The sequence below is a fragment of the Athene noctua genome, chromosome 1 (assembly GCF_965140245.1).
Source record: "Athene noctua chromosome 1, bAthNoc1.hap1.1, whole genome shotgun sequence".
NCBI classification, from domain to species: Eukaryota; Metazoa; Chordata; class Aves; order Strigiformes; family Strigidae; genus Athene; species Athene noctua.
Window position 1 is genome coordinate 192300483 of NC_134037.1, and position 12537 is coordinate 192313019.

General features: G+C 38.5%; 1 protein-coding gene across 1 annotated transcript in view; it reads left to right on the top strand.

Moving 5' to 3' along the window:
- The window catches only part of ATP10A (ATPase phospholipid transporting 10A (putative)), a 120225-nt gene that overhangs the window by 80689 nt on the left and 26999 nt on the right, over positions 1–12537 (top strand). Inside the window, exons 8-9 of the mRNA XM_074908360.1 lie at positions 10582–10799; positions 12297–12491. Of these exons, the coding sequence (XP_074764461.1) occupies positions 10582–10799; positions 12297–12491 (413 nt within the window). The remainder of the gene's footprint in view (positions 1–10581; positions 10800–12296; positions 12492–12537) is intronic.

Sequence of the window (12537 nt, forward strand, 5' to 3'; positions counted from 1 at the left end):
ATATCCCCAAGTATCAGGTTCTTGAAACACTAAAAAGTCCCTCTTTGTCACAAAGTGAGAGTTGTCATCCCTTTGTCATCTCATCAGCCTTTTAAAATTATGATTTCCTGGTTTGTGATTGGTTTGTCATTTGTGTTATTTTCCTCTAACATCTTGTTATCAGTTTTGACATAACAGATCTTAACTGTTAAATCATACTCTGTATGCAGGAAAATAGATAGCTACAGTACTGCATTCCTATTTGCAAAAAGTAAGTTTCTTAATCTACATAACATATAAAGATGATGGCTTAGAAAGTTCTCTCAAAGACCATTACAGAAGTTCAGTTTACGAATAAAATACAGAATAAGACAAATAATCAAAATAGATTGGAAAATCTAAAACATGCTTTAGAGAGTTCATAAGATTCCGAATTAGAAAAAGATATTTTGAAGTTTTGGATTAGGCAAGGATTGTTCTTTTTCTTTCCTACTTTAAAGTAATAATGAGACCTTACATTTAAGACTCTCTTTTTCAAGAATCTAGGTGTTTGGGTAGTGTTAGTGTCCCAGTGTTTACAGAAAGAACTTAAACAGGGAGAAGCTGTGACTTCCTACTTCTGTACTGTAGGTAAGAACGAGAAGAATTAGGATTAAGAGTGTGTTTCTGGACTCCTAATTCTGCTTGTGATACTCTTATTCTTTTTTCCTCTTCTTTGCCATTGATCATTTGCTTGTTTATATTAATTTCAGAGTGTACTCTGTTCCTTGCAGGAATGATGATGGTACTGCCAACTAAAACAGTGCAGAAAAAGTGTTTTTATTTGCTTGGTATCATCAGCTAATATGTAGGCTGAACTGAGTTCAGGAGCCTGAGGCTCCTGAATTTGAGTATTGAGTTTCAGATCTTTTTTCTTCAAATGTAATGTATTTAACAGGAATATAAGTTTGTGCGTGCTTTCCTCTTATGATTTAAGATTACAATATATATATGTTAATGAAAGCAGAGTGAATTTCACAACAAACAGAAGTGTCAAATAAATACGGAAAATAAACTCATTCTTTTCACATATGGCTGTATTTGGGCTTTCATGTAGCTCCAGTCATTATGAAATTTCTGACAAATATAATTTTTAAACTGACACAGAATTTATACACAATATTTTATACTTAGTAATTTATTCTTTTTTTTCTTCTCTACAGAAAATAGATCTTTCTCTGTCATTATATATATAAATCGTGATAATTTCTATTGATTTTGTTCCCTATAATCAGGATTAATAACACAATAAAAACTGTTATTCATTCAAGTCTTTTATTAGCTCTATTCTCCAGTCTGATTGTCTAACCATCCTTTCTCTTTCCTGCTGCTGAAACCTTTTTGTTTAGATGTGGTAAAATGTCTATCACAGCTCCTTCTGGTTTTAGGGGGTGCGTCAACAACATTTAATTGCAGTGTGCTTACTTACAAATGATGTGTCAGCCACTTTTTTGTGTCTTATACCGGAGTACCTGAATTCCCCTTTGAGGTTTTGGGGCATATGTTATAACTGATGCCATCCTGCTCTGCACCTCAGGTTTTGCTGAAGATTTTGTGAGTAATAAAATTCTAGTATCTTTCACTTGGCAAATTACCTGAGGCTGCCATATATGCAAGAGCACCAAGTAAAATGCATTTGCCTTTTCTTACCTATTTCAAAGATAATCTGTGTCTTTCTTCACTTATCTGAGTAATTTTTCAGACATAGTGGTTTTTTACTTGGAATCAAACTCAGAGTAGCACTGTAGATGAAGAAATTAATTTTAAATTGTTGTTCACAGGTCAAGATTCAAAAGCTGAAGGTAACAGGTCATCTTCTGCTGTGAAACCAGATATCTCAGGATGGAAATATCCTTGTTCTGAGCTATTTGGCCTAAGTTTATTATTCTACTTGGCTGGGTAGCAGTGCCTGTTATTCCAGTTGTTTGACCCTTCTCATGATAAGATCCTGTTTTCAGTTATGGATAGTTTCACAAAACTTTAACTATTTGATTCAAGTTTTCCATGCCAGATGTTCATCTCAGGCATGAATTCTGGGTGAGAAATTTCAGTCAGAACAACTCCACTCAGCCATATCCAAGAATTAGCCTAAGATGTAACACACTTTTTTCCCATGCTATTAAGTTCTGGCAAATTTTCCTCTGAAGTCATCTAAAGGCCCTGTATTCTGGGGCTCAGCCATGCGTACACAGAGAGGGAAAGTTATGCCTACAGTGGCAGACTGAGGTCTGAAATTTCCTCACTTTGGAACTTTAATTTTCTTTTGAAGCATTTTTTCTGCATAATACAGGACTGCTGCATATCTGACAATTACTCAGTCAACAGATTGTGCATAACCTTCAAAAATCTTTTCTATTCTGCATTATAAGCTTGTCTCCCTAAAATTTCTTCAGTTATGAGGAGTTATCCCATTCTTTTCTGATCTACAGGGATTGTTATACAGCCTTTGTCATCACCATATCTGAGTTCCTTCCAGTAGTGCATTAAGCAATGTGTGTGACTTTACTTATGTGCAGCTTGGTCTTTCCCCTTCTTCCTCTCAATGTGTGTGCGGTGCACAATTTGGGTTTGGGGACTCCTTATAAGGTATACACTACACTGTGTTAGGTTTGGCATATTTGAGGCAGCATGTCTTTTTCTTGAGAGGTGGGAGTGCTCTTATTTTCTTTGGAAATTTGTTCCACAAATCCATGTAAATTCCCCATGTGAAAGGTGAGCTTTATGATTACGAAGGAGAGTTCTGTTTTGCATCAGATGTGAACATGTTAATCATGGGTTTTGTCACTGAGGCTTATGTGGACCTTAGGCAGGGTTGAAGCAATTAAATGACCCTAAAATAAAAACTGAAACCCTGAACAAGACTTCATACCTTTTTTAGGTAGTATAGGGAACAAGGGGCAGTCTTCATGGATTTGCTGGAGAAATCATTTTCCTCCAGAATTCTCTATTAGCTCTAAGTTTCTTATGAGGCTGATGGCACTACACCCAGGGGTATTGCATTGTTTTAGTCTAGACAAGAAGTGACACAAACATGAATAACAGAGGCCAATAAATTGCACCAGCATGGGACAGAATCTCTTGTCCAACTGGAGGTAGTACAAAGTATTATTCATTTGTACTGCTATGCGAGAGCTTAGCACCAAAGAGGAATCCCGGAACACTTGTGAAATCTGTGAGGGAAAGTGTGAGTGTTAACTCAGCAATAGTTCTGTGATACAAGCTTGGTCAAATGTTCATCACTGAGGTCACCTATAATACTTTGGTGATGGATTATGCACTGATCAGGATGAAACTATAGGAATTTGCGCTGCCCATCTGGGCCCTGTAAGAGACTGTGTTGATAGGGGTGAGATTCTTGTTACCTAATTGTAGGTATTTTTATGGAAGAGAGTCATCTAGTGACTTTACATTTACTGGAAAAAATCAAGCATTTGCAGGATGTAATTCATCAGACTTGGTTTAGACATGTATGTATGTTATCAAATATGTGCCTATTTCTCCATGGTTTAGAACTCTAAATACAGATGAAGAGAATTCCCACCTGACATCTGTATGACCTGCACTCTTAAATCTGTTCTGTTGTTTCTTTCAAAGGCTCTTGATTTGCAGAGTGTTAATTCAGGAGAAGGGTATGCCATGGACCACTCCAAGTGGAAGATGATTGTCCCATTCATAAATGTCCTGGGCATTTATGGAATGCCAATTGACACTATACTCTGGTTAAATCCCAGAATTATTCTTTGAGTTAGTGTCTCCTCCTATCCCAAAAGAGTGCTAGCACATAAAAAAATTGAATTGTTTCCTATATGTAAAATTACATTGCCATACCATAGCTCTTCCCTTCAGGCTAGTAGACAGCTTCTAATGATTCTTAGAACTGCTCATGCCCTAAGATTGTCTGCTAATCCCAAAGATGCCCAAAAGATGACTGTGCTTCTGAAAGTCATTATATGATTTAGCTACGATCAGATGCTCTTGGCCTGACATTTGTCCCAGTTTTTTTCCAACTGCTGAATTAATCTCTCTTGTCTATGGGGTGTGATCTCTGTTTTTCTCGTTTTAGCCACTCATTGTATGGAACTTCTGACAAAACATGAACTGAATCTCCACGAATGCAACCACACAAATCTAAAAAATCTGAATTGTTCATTGTTTGCATTCCACCCCCTTCCTTCCAATGACTGTTGAAAAACCTCTAGATGGCATAAGAATAAGAGAAGTTTAGGGGAGTGAAGGCAGATGATGAAAACCTCAGTGAATGCCCAGCAAAGTTTCTTCATACTGAATCTGAGGAAGGAGTTTCTTTCCGCTTTCTAGTTTTTCTTGCTGAAGATTGGCCAGTTAACTACTTTTCATAGGAAAGTGAATTATATTTAAAAAATCTCTTAGTTTGCTGGGCTGTTCTGTAGTGGAACTTTCTGATTCTTTTTGTAAGTAAAGAGAACATAGACTGCACATTCCAGCCACATTGGAGAATCAGATTCTTTTTTTTTTAAAAAGGCATAAAAATCAGTGAAACCTTTTCCATAAATGTGGCTGTTGCTTCCAGAGGGTCTTCTTGTCTCCAGCCTTTACAATCTGGCAATCTTCAGAAATCAGAATAGTTCTTTTAGGCCTTCCCTAGGAGGATCAAAAACTTTAGCAGCACTGGGTGCTTCAGGCACTCTGTGTGGCTTATTTGTAGTTTCTCTTTACATTTGTTACTACTTTTTGAAAAAAATTAATTGGTAACTGAGGAGAGAACCAGTCCCAGCAGATGTAGAACTCAGTACATTGGGAGTGCCCCATTTTTAATCCTACAGAGACAGAATAATTCATATTTAGAGACAGGTAATACTTTTTTTCTAATCATATACCCACACTCACAATTGCGCTGGAAAATCTCCAGAGAAGTACAAATGATTTCCACTTCTAAGTGAAGTAAAGAGCTCCTAATGAAGGACTTAAGGTTATTCCTTTTAAGCCCCTAGGGGTGCCAAAAGGGGAGAGGAAGGAAAATCTTAGTGTTTTCTTATCTCAAGACTTGTTCTTATGGGGAAGTTCCTACAAAGTAAATTAAGATTATGTTAACACACGTACAAATTTATAGCATGCTAGCTGCTCTACAAACTCGTTATATAGACACTAGAGTGCAGTTCAAAGTGAAATAAGCTTGCACTCATAAAATAATAAGGAAATAGGGTGATGTGGTGGCGTGACTAAATACTGCACATCTAGATTAACCTCATTATAGTTCAGTAACAGCCTTATTCAATGATTTGTGGAAAAATGGAATTATCCCATTATAAAATCGGGGCCCACATACTGACAGATGAATTATTCTGGTTTAGGAGGTCTGCAGTTTTATTCTGCTCAAAGGGAAGTTCTTTAGAGTTTCCTGATCCCACTTTTCTAGTTAGTGGAACATTAGCTCTGTGGCAACAGTATGACTGTCAGCCTGCAAAATGGATGCCTCATCACAGAGCATAGATAGCATGGAAGATAAAACAAAAATGAGCAAAACCAAAAAATAATTAAATAAAAGTTTTTTTAAAATAAAATAGTATCTCTTAAAGTACTTAGCAGCTACTACAGGGGTTTTATTGCTAGCTTACTCTTGTCTTCTAAAAGATGGAAGAGAGTTCATGGAATAAGTATTAATTATTGTTTCTTCTTTGTGCTGTAAATATCAAATGAACTAGAAGATAGTGAAATTTTACTTTCATGAATTGAATTGCTGTGTTTCTCAAAGTTGTTTGTGTGTTTGCCCTTAATAAGAACTCTCTATCAGACAAAAGATCAAGGCCATCAATTTTCAGTGCTGAAACTGAAAACCATCCCACAACAATGTCTTTCAGGTTATAATGTTCACAGGAAAAGGTTCTGCATGGTAGAGGGCTGAGTGGGAGGAGAGAACAGTGTGTTCCCAGAGAAGCACTCTTTGCACAACTGAAGCACTGTGAACCTTAGCTGTAACATAACGATTGAACTCCGTTTCATTATTTCTTTGGAAGTCTTAATTCTTGCTGCATAATATGTAAGACTACACTTGAGAAAGTGTTGAAAGGTGCTAAGGCCTGTTGTTTATTATCAAGCTTACCTTGGTATAAACTGAAATAATACCATTTGTATGAAAATAATTACATTTGACTTTGTTAATGAGATTCTAGTCTTGTATCTACTTCTTTTTCTCCTGTTTCCTCAGTGGCAGGAACAATTAAATGAATGTGCTACAATGAAAACCTGTATAGAGAGCAAGAGATAGCTCATTGCATAACTATTATAGAAAAGACTGCGCTATTGGTATACTAATAAATAAGCTGAGTGCTGCATTAGGAAACAGCTTTTACTATGCTGAATAAACAAAATATTTTTATATGTAATGTAAGAAAGAAGAAAGAGCAATGAAGAATACAGAGTTATGGTATGCAAGCATAACTGCATGGTGCATGAAACGCATTCTCTGCTTAACCACAGAGGTTTTATATATGGAACGAAATGATAATCAGTTCAGGGTCTTTGGAGTCATGTATTTCAAGTTGTATTTTCAGAGCAGAAGCTTACATTAGGTATGATATTTAAGAAAAAGTGTCATTTTTAAAAAAACTGTGCTGAGAAGGGAGCTGGACCAACTGGGTAACACATTTTGTGAAACTGAAAAGAGTAACTGTAGCCACTCCTTACGGGGAAGTGCAGCACTGGGTCTGCATACCATTCAAATGCCCAAATCCACAGTGAGGAAGATTTTCCATACTGCAAATCCAAGCTTTTCCTATGCTTTTTCTGTGGAGAGGTTGGGTGTCCACATGTCACACCAACTCTCCTTGAGACTGGGTTTGCTGCCTTAGTGAAGATAAGGCACAAAAATGTGCTTCTTATGATTGACTTAAGTCTTGAACATTGGTAAAGTGCAGAAAACCTTACTGGTGTGACATCTTGAGCAGTGGTTTTTCAACCTGGGGTTTGCAGCTTATAACTAGGAAACTGCAGAAATAATTAAGGCAGAGCTTGCACTGTCAGGCTGGTCCCTACCCTTGACAGTCCTCATCCCAGCGTGTGCGGTCCTTCATACCTCCCCAGTGCAGAGAAGGACAGAGGTCTTTCAGTGTGGTGCTCCATTCTGGTATTTGAGGCATCCTCTTAATGTGACACACTATGATGCTGTCCTGGTTTCAGCTGGTATAGAGTTAATTTTCTTCCTAGTAGCTGGTATAGTGCTGGGTTTTGGATTTAGTGTGAGAATAATGTTGATAACACACTGATGTTTTAGTTGTTGCTACATAGCGCTTGTCTTAAGTTAAGGACTTTTCGATTTCCCATGCTCTACCAGCAAGGAGGTGCACAAGAAGCTGGGGGGAGCCTGGTCAGGACAGCTGACCTGAACTAACTAAAGCGATATGCCATACCATAGGACTTCATGCTCAGTACATAAACTGGGGGGAGTTGGCTGGGGGCAGATTGCTGCTTGGGCATTGGTCAGCAGGTGGTCAGCAGTTCCATTATGCATCACTTGTCTGTTCTTGGGTTTTATTTTCTCTTTTTTTTTTTTTTTAATTATATTCCTTTTCATTACAACGATTATGGGTTTTTGTTATTGTTATTTTTATATTTATTATTAAACCATTCTTATCTCAACCCACAAGTTTTAACTTTTTTTTCCGATCCACCTCCCCATCCCACTGGGAGGGGGGAGGCATGAGCAAGCAGCTGTGTGGTGCTGGGTTGCTGACTAAAGTTAAACCACAGCAGATGTCCACATGGCTCTTTCCTTCCTCTCATGCCTGGATTTCCTTTGGAAGGAAACTGGGATGCTGAGGGGGAACAGTGAGCAGTCTGGCTCGCATCTATATCGAGGGCCTGGATCAGTGCAAGGACATTGAATTACTAGAGCATGTCCAAAGAAGGGCAACGAAGCTGGTGCAGGGTCTGGAGCACAGGTCGTACGAGGAGCAGCTGAGGGAACTGGGAGTGTTTAGTCTGGAGAAGAGGAGGCTGAGGGGAGACCTCATCGCCCTCTACAGCTACCTGAAAGGAGGTTGCAGAGAGCTGGGGATGAGTCTCTTTAACCAAGTAGGAAGTGATAGGACAAGAGGTAACGGCCTCAAGTTGCCCCAGGGAAGGTTTAGACTGGATATTAGGAAGCATTTCTTTACAGAACGGGTTGTTAGGCATTGGAATGGACTGCCCAGGGAGGTGGTGGAGTCCCCATCCCTGGAGGTGTTTTAAGAGTCGCATTGACATAGCACTCAGGGATATGCTGTAGTTGAGAACTGTCAATGTTAGGTTAATGGTTGGACTAGGTGATCTTCAAGGTCTTTTCCAACCTAGATGATTCTGTGATTCTGTGACATGTTACAGATCACTTTGGGTCCTCAGTGTAGACTCCTTCAGATATAGACAAAGCTATGATCAGTTGAATTAAATTAACCGTGTAGGGATCTGCACTTCCACTGGGAAAATGCATAGAGGCTTACAGAGCAAAAGAAAGTGGAAATTAGTGAGCAAGAGTGATGGGACAGGTTAGAACTGCACTGTCCAAAAGCACATGAAACAAGCTACAGGAAGCAGCCTGTGCAGATGAAGTCAACTTTATTTCCTTACAACTTATTATCATGCAACAGAAGGGCCAAGGAGACCAGTGACCTCCCTAATTTTTTGATCTGTCTTCTAGGTTCTGTCATGTGACTAAAAGGACAAGGTAGGCACTGAGAGAAGCATGAATCACAAGAAATGATGTTAATGAAGGAAATTCCTCAGTCATCCACAGTTAGTCTACATCAGGCTCATAGCCTGGGCTGTAGGGCTGTATTCAAGCTATGGGGCAGAACTGATCTACAGTGTGTCCTACAGTCTCTTCTCTGTGTCTCCAAACGCGCTACTACCCTTTCTACCTCCATGGCCTGAATTTTCTTCCAGCAGGAGCCAGAGTGCAGCACCAGATGTTGCACACCTGGGCGTGCAGTTAGAGCAACGACTGGGTGTGCATTTGCAGCCAGGACTGGGAAGCTCTCCCAGCTCCCACATTTCAAACAGAGCCTATACATGTTCCAAACGGAGTTGAAAAAAACCTCTTATGTTAGATACTGTACTGATAGAGCTATCACCATGTACTCTGTGTGGTCTGATTTCAACTCTTCCAACTCTTTTCTGACAGCTAAAACATGTTTGAAAATTGCAGCGGATGGCAAGGATGGGTTTTTCTTTGATCGCAAAGCTAGCTACATTAAAAGTGATCCCATGCCAAAATCATGCTATGTAATGCAAGATTTTTCTCAGGAAGTATTTTGTAAGAAAAAAATACTTTTTTTCTTTTTCTTTTTTTTTTTTTTTTTTTAAATGCCTGAGTAATTAACTTACATGCTAGTGTTTTATCATTTAACATTAGGAAAATCTAATGTATTACACCAGAGCACGAAAACGAAGCTGATCCACAAATATGTAACTTGTATAATTGGATAGTGTGGCTTATTTTGAGAGTATAATGAAAAGACATTTAATTAATACCTAATGAAGGAATAAATAGATACCATTTAGAGTGGCATGTGCCTGCCTAATGAATAACCCAGATTATTAAATGCCCATGGTCTTCAGGAGTGGAAAAATATGTTATACATCAGTTAGAGCTAATGTAACCTGACATTTAGAGGGGCTGAATTCCCCGGCTGTTTCACACCTCTTCTTTTTGTTTCCTTTTCAACTTCTATATATTAAACGGCCAGGATCAGTTTCTAACAAAAATTGTAGTTGGAATCTTGACTGGGAAAGCATTCCTCTAAAATACATCATTTGGAAAAACTCTTTCATATTGTGTGAACTAGTTATTTCTCACTGCAGCAGATAGTGATAGAAACAAGTGTTGCAGCAGGTGAGGGTACCCTGGTTTTGATACTGCATGCTGCACTGTCCTGCCTATCATGCTGTCCAGAGAGGAGGGAACACACTCAGAGTGGGTTTAGCGCTAGGCTAGGAGTCAAGAATCTGTGTTCATTTTTCCACTCTGCAGCAGATGGCTGTGACCTTGACCGAGGCTTTTACTCTGTTTGTACCTCATCTTTGTATATAAAATAAGGGTAGTAGTGCTCTGGGTGTCTTGTTCTGAGGACATTTCAGATGTCAGTTAACTGGTACTGGGTAGATGTGACATTTTTGCCAGAAAATGCTTTATTTGACATTTCCATATTCTGTTGGAAAGGGCAAGAAAATTTTCTAGATTATTTATTTCCTTCTCAGACTTCCAAGTGAAGACCAAATTATTTGGTTGATTTCATCAGGCTGAGCTATGGAATATTCTTCGGGAATGCAGTGACTTACTGCAGAGTCTAACTACCTTTCAGAAAGAGTGCGATGATGAGGGAGGCAGTGTGTTGCATTACATTCCTAATTATTTTATCTGCATCCTCTTGTTAGATACTACCATTCAGTAGACTTTGTTATCTGCTGATACTGGAATCACTCACTATTACTGTGAAAGCACGGTATAATATTAAAACCAGATCACTTGAACAAAGTCACTATGTCCCTCTCCCTCTTTCTCAGCAACATTTAACATACGCAACATTTCTCCCTCTGTATTTTTACTGATAGCCAAGCGCTTAGCAATGTACCAAGAACCTGATTCTGAGGAAGACGAGGCAGCCCCAAAAGGAGGAACTCTATCCCAGCGTGATAGCATCTGCAGCCATCAGAGCATCAAAGTAATCCACAGAAGCCAGAGCACCAAAACCCACCGGCGCACGGGTAGCAGAGCTGAAGCAAAAAGAGCAAGCATCCTCTCGAAGCACACTGCGTTCAGTAGCCCAATGGTAAGGTGGGAGAACTAGATGTACAGTGTCCTGTATCTTTTAATAGAAAAATGTCCTGAAAAGGGAAAGGTAAAGAAATCTGTAGCACATTGTCTACCTCTTACAGACTTCATCTTGGCACTTTTTCTTCTGTAGTCACAGCTGTTTGTACAAAAACAGATGTTGGCATACATCTTATCTAAATATCTTCTGTGTGAGAACAAGCTAAAGACAATCTGAAACCTTTGGTTTAGTTACACCTTGATTTTGAAAAGAAATATATGCCTTCCCTTTATCTACAGAAGTTGAAAGTAGCATAAGCTTTGAGATCAAGGATTCTAATTGTTCTGCATACACCTCTTGTTTTCTCTTTTGTCAGAGAATTTTAAAACTAACAAGTGCTGGGCTGGACACCCTGTATTCCAATTCTTAGATGCTGTTGACATGCACTATAGCATAATTTTTAGTGTATTCATGGTTATCAGTGGATTACATGTATGTAAAAAAAAATAAAAACCTTTAAATTTCAGGATGTTGATGAATTTATGTTGTTACAGCTTTGCTTTGCTTGATTTATTTTACACTGTTGTAATTCCATGGAAGTTTTACATGAGCTGAACGGTAATAAAAGTGGAGAAGCCAAATCTTGTCTATCTGAATTATTGCACTGTTGACACAAGTTCACCCTTAAAACAAATTTCAAATATAGACATAGAAAGATGCTGTTTGCACTGTTGGAACTTCTTGATTTCAGTCAAGAGTAAGCTCTTTTGGTACAGTTCCAAGTTACAGTGTTTACACACAGGATTCTCTGCTTGCTCAGTTTCATCAGCTGCTGAGCATCAGCAGATAAAATTCTACTGAAGAAAGAGCCTTAGATTGGTTTTAATCTTTTATATCCTTGCATCGTCCTATCTTAAGGAATACCAGAATTTGCCCTGATGAGAAATAGACTAAATAAGTGGAAAGCACTGATGAAATAATGTGGAAAGTGCTCTGTATTTCAGTGTACAAAACCATACGCGTTACCTTCAAATATGTAGATGGTAATTGTTCTCTAACAAACAATCCAAGATGGTTTCATTTTATTGTGCTGATGTAAGGCCAAGTTTTGAATGTCATTGCTGTCTAATTTTTCCACTCTTTTGCTTTCTGCAGTGTACCACCGTTTAGTAACAGATAATAAATGTCCTGAATTAGACAGGAGAGAGGGAGGAATATTATCATGTAACTCTTCTCCTATCCACTACACCCAAAGTAGATAAATATTGTTGCTATTATAATTATCTGTAGTGGAAAAGTTGATAACACAATTACTCATGTATCCATGTTTATTAGTAGGCTCATTGTTAACTGTTGTCTAGAATTGGTGACTTACAGTCCTCTCCACCTCCAGTCTGTTGTGTAAGGCCACCGTAGAACTCTTGATATTGACATTGCTTTGGATGTTTTGATTGCTTGTTGCTGCTTTAGAAATTTGCAGAATCACATATATTAATCACTGCTGTTTATTACTAGGAGAAGGACATCACACCTGACCCAAGCTTGTTAGAAAAGGTGAATGAATGTGCAAAGCATCTGGAGGTCATGAGGAGCCATGAACAGCCATTATCCCATCTGAGTCCAGAACTATGTGACATTTTTGACTTCTTCATCGCTTTGACTATATGCAATACAGTTGTGGTTACCGCACCGAATCAGCCCCGACAGAAGGTGAGTTAAAGAAACAGCAAAAGAGAGTTTAAGCCTCTTTTGTATT